General features: G+C 35.9%; 1 protein-coding gene across 6 annotated transcripts in view; it reads left to right on the top strand.

Moving 5' to 3' along the window:
- Window positions 1-13,713, top strand: part of LOC131046440 (uncharacterized) — a 274,884-nt gene that overhangs the window by 120,785 nt on the left and 140,386 nt on the right. For all 6 annotated transcript variants that reach the window (XR_009106005.2, XM_057980187.2, XM_057980184.2 and 3 more), the window contains one exon: window positions 10,554-10,637. Coding sequence is in view for 5 of the 6 variants with exons in the window: in XM_057980187.2 (XP_057836170.2) it covers window positions 10,554-10,637 (84 nt within the window). In the remaining variant the exon portion in view is untranslated. The remainder of the gene's footprint in view (window positions 1-10,553; window positions 10,638-13,713) is intronic.

Below are 13,713 nucleotides of genomic sequence, written 5' to 3'. Positions count from 1 at the left end.
ATATTTTGTTTTGCAATAAATACATGTTACTTCTTTTTTTGATCTAGGAATGCCATGTTTCCAAGCCTTATCCTGTCTAACTTGGGCACCACTTCCACTACCGGTAGGTTGAGACATTATGCTGCAATATATTATAAATGAAAAAAAACAGCTTAATGTCTCTTATTCTAATTAAGTTAAACTTAAAAATAAATAATAGAAAGAGAAAACAAAACTAGGGTTTCAACTTTTATACTTTTTCCATCAATATAAAATAAAACAAAAACAAAACAAATGTACAAAAAAATGGAAATATGAAAGCAAGAAAATAAAAAAATTACAAAAAAATGTTACTTACCTCTATAAATTTGCTAGAAACCTTTTCCAAATCCTTCTTTACACCTTTAAATGCTTGACTGCAAGCTACAAACTTGCACAAACAATCAACAATTGCAATCTCCTCTTCAATCTATCTGCTGGTCTGCTCTTCAATTTTCTATTTTTTTGCTCAAAACCCTCTTTTTCTCTCCTCCTCATGTTTGCAAACAAGAAAAATGACTTTTTAGGGTGAGAGTCAAAATATATTTACCTCTTGTTTCACCTAAAACAAAGACATTTTAAATTTTTGTAGCTTTTTTAATGTTGCCTGTTAATGATATAGCGTTAGTAGCAATCCTTCTAATCAACTGAAACAAATATGTGAATGGCCTATCGGCCTTACATATTTATTTATTTAATTTAACCTTCAGATTATCGGTGATTACTTATCATTATAACCGATTAACATATATTTGTCTTCTAAACCCTACGTGACTTAATCGATATTTGTTATAATTGATTTATGTAAAATCGTGATTAATCTAAATACATTCATCTCTAACTGAGTGATTAGTTCTGGGTAACTGATTACAAATGAATCGGTTTATGCAAGTACCCGATTCAATTTGGTATCGGTTGTGATTCTTGGTAGGAGTCACGACCTAGAAGTCAATCGCATTCATACATAAGTATGACGCGATCTACTTTTAAGAGTGACAATAAGAAACACGCAGAAACTATATTAAGATATTGCAGATCGTGCCATCTTCAAAAGGGTTCGAATATTGTTATCGTTTACGAATCTGACTTTCAGCAGATTAGATTATCATCTAATCAGTTCGTGAACAATCTTGTGCAAAGGGGTTTTATATACAACAAATCCTTCAATCATCTTCAGCAATATCATAACATTGAGAAGCAAATAACATTCTTGACTGATCAAACATATTGTTCTTGAGTTGGGAGACCAATTCATTAGTAGCTGTGATAAAATCATAGATCAAACTTTTGAATTTAACCTGCCATTATAATCTGATCAAAAATCAACATTGCCTGGGTGGCAGAGTCTAGAGCTTGGGACTCGGCAAGTCTGCCAAGACCCGACTAGACTCGGCCGAGTCCGAGTCTAAGGTCGCCTGGCCTCAGCAGAGGCGACCCGCCCCAGGACTCAGCGAGTCTTGCCAAGACTCGTAGAGTCTTGTAACTATGGCTTAAAATAATTAAAAACACATAGAATGATTATCATGGTATTTGATATTAACAAAGTAGCGAAAGTCTCCTTAAATAAGGGTTACAAATGATTTATCTAATAAGGTTAAGATCATCAACAAAGTAGAGAATAAGAACCTATCTAAAAAGAATAAAAGAGTATTTCTAAAGTCTATCCTAATGACTTAATTGACCATTATAAACTAATATTACAATATTACTTTAATTCCATCCCTTAATGGTCAGTGTACTAACTACACCAAGTTTATCCCGAAATTTTACAAATTTGTTTGGAGTCAAGGACTGTTAAAATAATATTAATATTATTTTAACACCCTCCCTAATGGTCATTGTACTCAATACCCTACAGAAAACACAACAGGTGTTATGATCATAGATGCAAAGAACACTCTGCTGCTACAGAGACCCTCCTAGGATCTGTAGAATGTAAATGACCAAGAGTACCAAAAGCCATCCAAGCGAATGTAGCCTTCACACGCGAATCGGCAAATCTTTTGCAGAAGAGTACCAACTCCAATACTGATTGCAAGATACCACGGTTGCAGATGTTTGCCCTAGCAGGTGCGACCCAAACTGACTGCAACAAAGCTCGATTTTTGAGGAGAAAAATCAATCAAAACTAGAGAACTTCGCGAATCACAAATTCCATGCGAACTTCGTGTATTACAGATGATTTTTGAGGAAAAAATCATAAAAACCAGCAAACAATTTTTGAAGAAAAAATTGTGAAAACCTAGAAATCCCACGCAAGCTTTGCGGATGACAGATAATAATTTTTAAGGAAAAACGAGGCACCCAGAAAAATCTGAGACCAACCCATAAAAGCTCTTGAAAAACCCACCAAGAATCTGAAATCAAAATGCAGATCCGACTACTCAAAAATCAAGGCACAAAAAATGATGCACCCTTAAAAATATGAGACCAACCCAAAAAAGCCCTCGAAAAACCCACCAAGAATGTGCAACCAGAATAAAATTTTGACTTGAACTGAAGGGTCAAAACCCTAGTCGAAAATTGCAGAAACCCTAGGAAAATTTTCAATTTGCAAAAAAAACCTCCAGGTTGCAGGCTCAAAAATCTCCAGAACCCTAAAAAAAATGAACTGCTGCCTAGCACAAAGAATTTTGCCCATGAACCAAAAACCCTTGAAAGCCTCGAAAAGCCTTCAAAAAAGCAAAATTGTTTTTATATAAAAAAACAAGAAAAAACATCTGGAAAATATTCCAGAAAGAAGGCCATGAATTTTTAATTAAAAAATTCGCCAAACTTTAAAGAATCCCGTCGACCCGCTCTGATACCATGAAAAATAAATTGAGTGAATGATTCAATAATCGGATAATTACATTGAACGATACACACACGTATATATAGAGGTTACAAGACGATGTTCTATAAATAGAACTAGTCGTTAAAGTGAAATCAAATAAGCTAAAAAGCTTAAAAAACTAAATATAGCTTAAAAGGCTAAATAATAAAAAGCTAACTTAACAAGCTAAATAAGTCGACTAAAAAGCTAAATAGCTAAATAAGTCGACAACTAAGATGACCACTAAAAATAGAAGATGACCACTAAAAATAGAAGATGACCATTATAGAAGATATTAATATTATTTTAACAAGGACTTGGTACAGACATTTGCAGTCTAGTCCTCATTTGGAGAATACTGTAACATTAATTCGTGTTCAACAAGTTTCTGAATTAAATGACAATGAAGCTCTACATGTTTGGTATGCATGTGGAAGACTGGATTCCTGACAAGCTTTAGCACCCCTTGATTGTCACAAAACAAGGGTTAAGGCCCTGCTTGAGACATGTGCATGTTTGCAAGCGTCCTTCGAAGTCATATTGCCTCACATGCTGCTTTCACAATTCCTCAATACTTTGCTCTTTATCAAGGAAAGAGCTACTAGTTGTTGCTTCTTACTTGGTCCATGTGATTGCACTCGTACCACTGTTTAAAATATATCTAGAAGTGGTTTTCTTGTCATTGACAAAATCTGCTCAATCTAAATATGTGAACCCACCCACCCTGGGATCTTTTCTTTTGCTATACAAAATGCTAAGTCGAGCGTCCTTTCACATATCTTAGCACCCTCTTCATTGGAACCCAATGTTCTGCCATTGGTGCTGTAATGAATTTGGAAATTTAACTCACAGCATAGCTCAAATCAGGTCTAGTGGTGGTAAGATAGATGTGGCTGCCCGCAAGTTGTCTGAATGCTAACTCATTGATCACCTTTGAGTCTATTTTGGCTGAAAGCTTCAACCCTTTCTCCATAGGTGTGGACAAGATTTTGCAATGTTTCATTCTAAACTTGTCTAGCAAACCCCTAGCATACTTAGATTGTGAATAAAAATACCAACACCTGTTTGCCACGCCTCTATACCTAGGCAATAATGTAGGAGGCCTAAGTGTATCATGCCAAGAGCTATATTCAAATCATTTGATTGGTTCAATCGAATGTGCCTCACTACCTTTAATGATGATATGATTTATGTGAATGGCTTGCAAATTGATGTCTTTGCCAATGCTTTTTGATGTATAAATTTGGATATGAAGGACTTCTTTGGAATTCTTGATGAACCAAATACCTATCAATCTATATGTACCATGCCTTGGGTGCCTGCTTCAGGCCATAAAGAACTTTTGTTAGTCTGTATCTTTGATGCTCCTTTCCCGCAACATGAAAACCCAAAAGCTGAGTCATGTACACTTCTTCCTCCAAGTCAACATTGAGGAAGACACTCTTCACGTCCATTTGATGGAATATCCAAGTAAACCATGTTGCCATGGCATAGCTCAAATCAGGTCTAGTGGTGGTAAGATATATGTGGCTGCCCGCAAGTTGTCTGAATGCTAACTCATTGATCACCTTTGAGTCTATTTTGGCTGAAAGCTTCAACCCTTTCTCCATATGTGTGGACAAGATTTTGCAATGTTTCATTCTAAACTTGTCTAGCAAACCCCTAGCATACTTAGATTGTGAAATAAAAATACCAACACCTGTTTGCCACGCCTCTGCACCTAGGCAATAATGTAGGAGGCCTAAGTGTATCATGCCAAGAGCTATATTCAAATCATTTGATTGGTTCAATCGAATGTGCCTCACTACCCTTAATGATGATATGATTTATGTGAATGGCCTGCAAATTGATGTCTTTGCCAATGCTTTTTGATGTATAAATTTGGATATGAAGGACTTCTTTGGAATTCTTGATGAACCAAATACCTATCAATCTATATGTACAATGCCTTGGGTGCCTACTTCAGGCCATAAAGAACTTTTGTTAGTCTGTATCTTTGATGCTCCTTTCCCGCAACATGAAAACCCGAAAGCTGAGTCATGTACACTTCTTCCTCCAAGTCAACATTGAGGAAGACACTCTTCACGTCCATTTGATGGAATGTCCAAGTAAACCATGTTGCCGTGGCTATAACTAAATGGATGGTGCACATCTTTACTATATGTGCAAAGGTCTCCTCATAGCCAATACCTTTTATCTACAAGAATGCTTTAGCCACCGTGTTTTGTACTTGTCAAGTGTACCATCATCTTTGTACTTGACTTTGTAAACCCATTTGCACCCAATGGGTTACTTCCTTGGTGGAAGATCTTAAAGAACCCATGTCTTATTTTTCATAAGACTTTGATGTTCAGTTTTCATGGCCTTTTCACATTTAGGTTTTCCTTTTGACATCTTGAATGATAACCATATGAGCAAAGTTAATGTGTTCCGCTTGCTCTTTTCTTTGGATGATTGACTCTTGATCATTTCATTATCGTGAACATTGCCAATGAGTTTTTCCCACCACTTAGGTTTCTTTCTAGAAACCTCTCCATCCAAATTAGTGTGGTCATAATGGCTTGGGGTGCCTTATACTATATCATTTGGATGTTGATCTAGGTTCTCCAGAATAAAATCATCTTCTAATTGTACTAGTACCTTCCTAGGAGATTCCACATGTTTGGAATCATCAAAGTCCCGCTATTTTAGTGTAGCTAATGGAAGTTGGACACCTAAATCTTTAGTCTTCAGAGGTTGGTTGTCAGTATTGTTGATGTCATAAGAGAGCTGTAAAGGCCCAACTTCTTCATTTATCACCGCATCCTTGCTGAATGTCAACCGATCAGTGTCAACATCAATCAGCCCATAGGTTTTATGATTGTCATTGTACCCTGTGAGTACTAACTTCTGAATCTTGGAGTCTAGTTTGCTTCTCTTTGGATTTGGAATCCAAATGTATTTTGGATTATTGACATTGATGTTAAAGGACAAATCATTGGTGTCGAAGGAGAAATCAGATCATTAGTGAAACAAATTGAAGGCCAAAGGCCACTAATCATCATTCCAGAAAGACCTTAGCATTGAATGGAGATTTCATAATGGGTTGACCTATTTTTGGTGTACATTGGAGTTTAAGTAAGATAAATTTAATTTGTATTAGTGCTGGCCAACCACTGTTATAGAGCTGCTCCACTTGGGAATTAAAAAATAAATAAATTATATTAGTTTAAGGCGCTGTCTCCATATAGTGATCACCCATCTTTTGGGAATTAAAATAAAATATTTATAATTTAAGTTTAGTTGACCTTTTTGGGAGAGTCACTACTCTTGGGTAGAAAAGAAGGTAAATTGGTTGTGTAAGAAGCAAGGAATTAATGGATATCTTTCCTATTCATACAAGACTTAAGAGCAGATCTAAAGGAGGTTTATGAGCAGATTTATGGGCAGAGTTAGAGCAGCTTTTTGAACAAGTTTATAGCAGATTTTGATTGAGATTTATTCTCAAGAAGACAAAGATTTTGTTGTTGTATAGGTTGGTGCCTCTCATTTGAAGAGATTGGTGTCTCTTTTTGGGTTAGTGATCAGTGGTGAGGAGTGGCATTTCTAGTGGGTTGGTGCCTACAAAGATTAGCAGGGATTGGTGTCTCTAGTAGCTTGGTGTCTACAAAGCTTGTAAGAGAATTTTATATAAGCTATACTTTGCTATGGTTTTTTTTCTCGAAAGGGTTTCCACATAAATCTTGTGTTCTTTTTGTGTTCTCATGTGTTGAAGTAGCATGATTGATATTATTGTGATATTGATTCATTGCCCCCCTCTTAGTATAATCATGTGCTCATCAATTGGTATTAGAGCCGGTTCCTTCAAGTATAGTCTAACCACTAGAAAGTAGATCTCAAAGAGCACACATGGCTAGTCAAGAAAGATTTTCATCAAACAGGGCTCCATTGTTAGATGGAACAAGTTATGTCTTTTGGAGCATAAGGATGTGCACTTACCTAATGGCTCTTGGGTTCGATATTTGGCAATTGGTAGTGGATGGTTATGTTGCTCCAAATTCTCCACCAACATATCAAGTTGGAAAGAGGGCCAACAAAAATAGTGCAAAAAGCTATGAAGGCAATTTATTGTGGTCTATCAGAATTGGAGTTGGTCAAGGTGATGCATTGTACATCAGCAAAAGAAAGTTGGGATGAACTAAAGAATATCTATGGAGGAGACAATAAGGTGAAGAAAGGTAAGATTCAAACACATAGGAGACAATTTGAGAGTGGGGAAATGAAGGACGAAAAAACAATTGCCACATATTTGCTTCTTGTGGATTAAATTGTCAATACCATAAGAGGTATTGGTGAGAAGATTGAAGATACTGTGATTGTGGCCAAAGTATTAAGGTCCCTCCCCATGAGATTTGATGCCAAAATTTCTGCTATTGAAGAGATGAAGGATCTAGATAAATTGACAATGGACGAGTTGCATGGGATCCTCACAACATATGAAATAATGACCATAAAGGAGAAATCATCCAAGTGAGAGGCAGCTTTCAAAGCCTCAAAGAAGATGAAGAATAAGGAGCTCGAACCAAGTGATAATTCGAATGATGAATTAGATGAAGAGGAAGCTTATTTTGTGAGGAAGCTAAAGAAAGGATCATACAAGTATAAAGATAAGTTGCCATTCAAATGTTTTGATTGTTGAAAGGTAGCACAATTTGCTGCTAAATGCCCATATGAAAATAAAAGTAGTGATGATGAGGGAGAGCATAACATGAAGAAAGATAGCAAACATCATTAACATAATAAAAAGGACTACAAAAAGGGCAAAAATGAGAAAAAGGTGAGCTTTCACAAATACAAGAATAAGAAAAATACTCTTTCACTTAGGTGTAGCATTTTATTGTTGGTTTGGGGTTGTTTGGTGCCCTAGGTGTGAGAAAGTATAAGGAAAATAAGAAGGTTGAGGTTTGTTCTTGGCATGACACTTCTGCAGGTCTTCTCGATCCCTTACAAGGAGATTTCAAGCAGCAGAAAGGGATGTTTGAAACAGTTACTGCTGCCACAGGTTTCGTGGACCTTGCTGGATATTAAAAGAGCCTTACTGAATTCTTAGACTAGATACAGCTATAAAGCAAATCAAGAGTATTATATTCATGGTGTGAATTTGAGGCTAGGGCGTGGAGATTGCAAATGGACTTGTGCAGTTATTCTTCTGCTTGGAAGGCCACATCATTCTTTCTACTTTGTGTTTGGGTATTTAAGCACCCCTTATTGGATGTGAGGACTAATATTGATCTTTCATCAATAGTTCTATCTCCTCCTAAGTTGTGAGTTATCTCTTGGATTATGGGTTTCTTCCTTGGCTTATGATTGCATGTTGGCGTTATTCTATCCTTGCTTGGCATAAGGGTCTTCTTTTATGTGTTGGAATATTTGTAATGGTGTTTGCCTATTCTTGGGTGTGGGAAACCTTAGCTCCACTTAGATATACTGCCATTTCATGATATTATTATCAGATTTAGACTATTTATTTCTATGTCTTTTCTATTAGGGCTTTGTCTTCATGTGAAACATCAGCAAGTTGAAAGATTTTTGCAACCTTGAGGCACAAGAAACAGCTGCTTGATCTTGAGATGTCTCAAATGAGACAACTTCTCACCATCCTATTAATCAAACTCGACTTTTAAGTTGTACTCATGTAATTGACTCATTGGCAAGAGGTTGTGAGTGAGCTGTCAATCATAAACAAAATTTGTAAGTTGACGTTTATGAGTTTTGAGTGGTAGGGAAATATCACCAATGCACTAAACTTCATAAGTAGGATCATCTCCAATTAGACTTGTCCATATGAAGTAGAACTTGTCAACTTGTGACAAAACACTTTTCACTTGTCACATGTTTGAAGGCACTTAAATCAACATACCATACTAATGGTGTCAAAGAAGATCTTGATGTTTCTATAGCATATAGAAAGTTGTCTTCATCAAAATCTTTTATAGAAGCATCTTTTGTTTATTGCTTGTGAATCTTCTTCCATTGAGGATTCTTCTAGTTGTCTCCTTGGTGGATTCTAGAGTGGCTTTTGTTGGCAAATAATTGTCCATTCTCAAAGGAATTGTACTTGTACTCCTTGAGAGCATGTGCTTTCTTTCCACCAATGAGGCATTTATCTTTTGTGTAGATTGATTGACCTATTTTGGTTTGGGTGGACCACTACGATGTTTAGGTTTCGTTCCTTATTGTTGTGATGCAAAAGTTTGATTACATTGCATTGTTTTTGGATTTGATTGTGTGAGGTTTTTTCCTTGATGTTTCAAATCAAACTCCAGGATCCATCATCAGGAAGTGGAGAGCAAGAGAAGAGAAACGAATGGTTATTACCAAACTAGGCTAGTTAAAAAGAGGGGAGTAAGGGGACACAAGACTCAAGAAAACATAAGAGAGGAGGGAAGGAAGCTGCTGATTTGACTAAAAAATACAAGAAAAGAAAGGCAAAGAATAAAACTAAACCCATGAGCTCTATATGATAGAATGCGAAGAAAAATATCTGACAAAATATGTGAAAGAGAGTGTGCATGAGTTGGGTCCAAATATATGTAAATAATGAACAACATATAACTAGCTAAAAGGTGGGCAAGGTCGAGAAAGTATACTCACATATATGTGAATATGAATTCAGCTTGAAGAAGCCAGGAGCTAGGAGCAAGAGGAATTTCACATTGTTACTCTAGGAAGCTTTGCTTTGCTTTAACTTGTACAGTCCCATGGATGCGATCATTATAATAAAAAGTGTTAAAATTATAGCAAACAAATCCAATCTCTTACCAGTTGAATGGTATAAACATTAAAATTTAAATGCTTTTACCCTTAGACAAATAAAGTATTGAAATGTACATGACTTTCTCTAGAAGAAATCATTTAATTTTTTCACTTCATTCAAATATTGCATTTGAGAGTAATCTCAGCCTTTCTCTTATAGTTAATGGTTGAAGCTTGATTGTTATGAAGAGGTAATTTTGTTCATTCTGCATTATGTAAACTTGATTTTTGGGAAGAGACAAGCTAGTCATAATGATGATTGTGAATGAAGAAACAACTCTATTTTATTTTTCCATTGCAGAATCGTTGCAGTTATCTTTCAAACTTTGTGTTCATGCCTAAAGTACTTATTTGATGCAACCGGAACCAAATTATACATTCCCATTTTATTAGTATGCTACTTATTTATAGTCGACTCCCTTTTTGAATTGTTTGTGGTGTATATGGAGATTTATCTAAATGAAAAAAATATTGATAGCTGAGTTATATATTAAGGTGAAAATTACTTGTTATTGTTTTGAAAGCTTCTCTGGTTGCACAATGGTTAAGATATGTCTGTAATCTCATTATAATTTCTGTGAACATAAACTAAGTACTTTTTTGCTAATAAGAGCTGCAAAATGAGGGGTTTCCTTAAAATATATGACACTTCTAAAGAATATGTCATTGTAGCCCTTTTGTTTGGTATGTCAAGTGGCTTTATGCACAGTTGCTTATAAATTTTATGTATGAAATCTTATTTGGAAAAAATGCTATATCTGTGACAAATCTTGTAAGAAATCTCCTTTGATTTAGCATGAATAACTGCACGAGTACTCGTTTGAATTTCATACTAGGATAAAGTTATATGTCTACTTATTGTTTAACCAAATAGTTTGTCTTCTTTTAGAAGCCTTGTTATTCTACTGTTTTTGGATTTGTATAGGCCTGGCTGACGAGGACATTAGAGAAACTTGATACGTTACTGCTTGGAGTTTGTCAGAAGTTCAATCCTGAGAACTACATTATGGTTAGTATCCTAACTAACTAGGAGTTTATTTTCTTTATGTTGTTGTCTGAGTAGTTCATTCTTGATTTCTGTTTTTCTTTTCTATTTTCAATTCAATATAATAATTATATATTAGACACCAATTAGTTGTTTGTAAAAGATTCCATATATTGCACAGTAATTGTCCTTGTTTTTGCTGTAGGTTCCTTATCAGGCATATATATAGTATAAACAGATAGGACTGTAAGGTGCCAGACTAATTTTTTTTTTTTGAAGTTTTGACAAGTGTTTGACAAAATGCCAGTACCAAAATATTCTGTTGTATATATATATTTCTTGCAAATGTTTGACAATATAAAATGCACATAAACAGCACTCTTATTATACAATTGAAGGTTTGGATAATATAACGCACTACATAACATTGAATAAGTCTTGAATTACATCAGCAAACAATTCATACACAAATATTGCAATCCGGAATGAATTCCGACCTTTAATATTTGCTGAGAGGATATTATTTTGAACATAGTTGAACTACTCGCCAAAAGAAAAAACTTGCCAAGGCCCAAAAAAAAAACTCGGTGAAAACCCGGCAAAACTTGGCAACTTTAAAAATTGCTTAAATTTAATTAGAAATGCATTTGTTTTTGCAAAATTCAATGTGGAGGTGCATCCAATGAGTCAATAAATGAATACACAAAAGAAACAAGCCGAGTCTAGATATATTTAATTGATTTAAATGCAAATTAGTTACAAAATCGAATCCTCATGTGGAATGCTAATGGCTGGAAGCTAAATAGCAAATTGTGTTTGTAGAACTAAAAGTAAATTCAACATCAAGACGGTTTACATCTTCCTCTTCCCAACTTTAGTAAAAACCAGGGGAGAGGTAGAACTCGAGGGTCTAGTCCTAGGAGTCTGTTGTGGCTGTCTCCTCGCTTGGCATGACTGGCTATGGCTCAACCACCATTTTGGTTGTAGAACTAGCTACTAGTGGCATTGGCAATGACTACTCATCCTCCTTAATGTCACCCATTGTGAATCCAAATTCACCCTACTCCTTCATAATTCTCCTTTCCAAATCATAGATGTCATCCTCTGTAAACAATGGAGGCTGCTCCTATGATGTGCAATCACTGTAAGGATCTATCTCATCCAAATCAATGGGACCAGCTGGTGTTTTTTCTACCTTGTGCGCAATTGAAGATTATATTGCACAAAGACAAGGTCATTGAGGCATTTCTAAGCTACTTGTTCCTCTTCTTCATGTGGATGGCCTTGAACAAGCTCCAATTGCGCTCACAATTGGATGAACTACAAGGTTGGAATAAGATTCTAAGGGCAAGTTTTTGGATATTTGGGGTATTTCCATCCCAATTTTGCCACCAAGCAGTTGCAAAATAAAATATTGAGTTAGAAAGAAAAGTGAAAAATATTTTATCAAATAATCAATAGTTGTAACTTGTAAACTTGTAAATTTGAAATTTCTAGCTTGTAAGATACATGTGAAAGACTCCAAATATTATACTTGGGGTTTGAGTAGTTCTTCCTCTCTTGGTCAACTATGAAGGGAATAGCTTACCGCTTGCTTCCTTGTAAATTTGGAATTCGGCCACAACAAGGTCTCTCACCTCAACCTCAGGTATCATCCTTTGAATGTATTTAGTGAGGCCCTCCATGACCTCTCCATTGGTATTTTAGTAGGAATCTTCGAACTTTAAACTAGGGTTGAGGAAGTATCCAGCTGCACGAATGGGTTGGTGGAGCTGATTGTTCCACCTCCTATCAATAATTTCCCATGTGGGATCAAATTTGAGGCTGGGCCCCTTGTAGTAAATTTTGATAGACTCCTTGACCTTATCCATGGCCTCATAAACATATCCCATTGGGGTTTGATCCCCATCTACCAAGCAAGAACTCTAACCAAGGGCTCTGACACCTACAATTGAAAAATACAAATTACAAAAAGATTAATCATTTAAGTTGCAAATTAATAATGAGAGACTTGAATCAAAAGAAATTAAATATTTAAGGTTTTGAAGTTACTTTGACATTGTTTGCAACTCTTTGTGCAAATAGGTTGTTGAAGACTGTATGCAACACCTTCTCCTTCAGGCTTCTTTGAATAAGTTGAGTCTAGCCATGCTTGACTCAAAAATATTTGTTTCAAAGTTGTCAATGAACCAAGAATGTTTTGCAATGTTAAGAAAATTGTTGCAAACCATGTGACACACGCTCTTACCAACTCTTTCCCTTGGGTGTGTTCTCTCATGAAGTGAAGAACCCAAGGGTGATTGTAGATGTATTTTGTGATCCTCCTTGCATCCTCTACAATTGGTGTCACCCAATCAAGTTTTCCTATGTTTTCCAAAAGAAGGTCAAGGACATATGCTGCACAAGGTGTCCAAAAAAGAGTGGGTTGTTTCTTTTGGAGGATTTCCCCAACTGCCACATATGCTGTTGCATTATCGGTTATTATTTGCACCACATTTTCAACTCACACCTCCATGACAATTTGCTCCAACATTGGAACCAAAAAATTACTAATGGTGCAGTTTTTGCCATCTTTTCACCCATCGGAAAGTCTAAAGCAACCATTTTTTTCCATTCTTTTCTTTGGTCTTCCACCACTTGTCTTGCCCTATCAACTGCATTTGTGAGTAACCTACAAGTACAAAGTGGAATTAAGTCTCAATACACATTTTTGATAAAAAAACAAGTATAACATTTAAAAATTAAAACAAGTGGACTAAGCTACTAATCTCCCACGAAGTCCTTGCGGGAAGGGGCCTTGTATGCTTTTTCTGAAACTGTCAATGCGGTAACCAAATTAAGCCAATAAGGATTGCTTGCCACATTGAATGGGATGTTGTTAAAGAACCAAAAAGTGGCACATGCAATGCCTGTTTGCACCTCCCTATTCCACCTAGTTGCCTCTAATGATGGTTGTGCTCCAAGTGTGTCCTTGTGCACAAAATAATCATGTATAGATTGTAGCACTGATGGTGGTGCAACTGGTGCTCTACTTTTTGGGGGATGCTTGTTTATATGTCTGAAGATTTTTTCTTTGGGGAGTTTCTGGGAAGCTCTAGTT

Source organism: Cryptomeria japonica, chromosome 1, assembly GCF_030272615.1.
Source record: "Cryptomeria japonica chromosome 1, Sugi_1.0, whole genome shotgun sequence".
In the NCBI taxonomy this organism is placed as follows: domain Eukaryota; kingdom Viridiplantae; phylum Streptophyta; class Pinopsida; order Cupressales; family Cupressaceae; genus Cryptomeria; species Cryptomeria japonica.
Note: the sequence above shows the minus strand (reverse complement) of the source record. Positions and strands in the feature narration are given on the sequence as shown.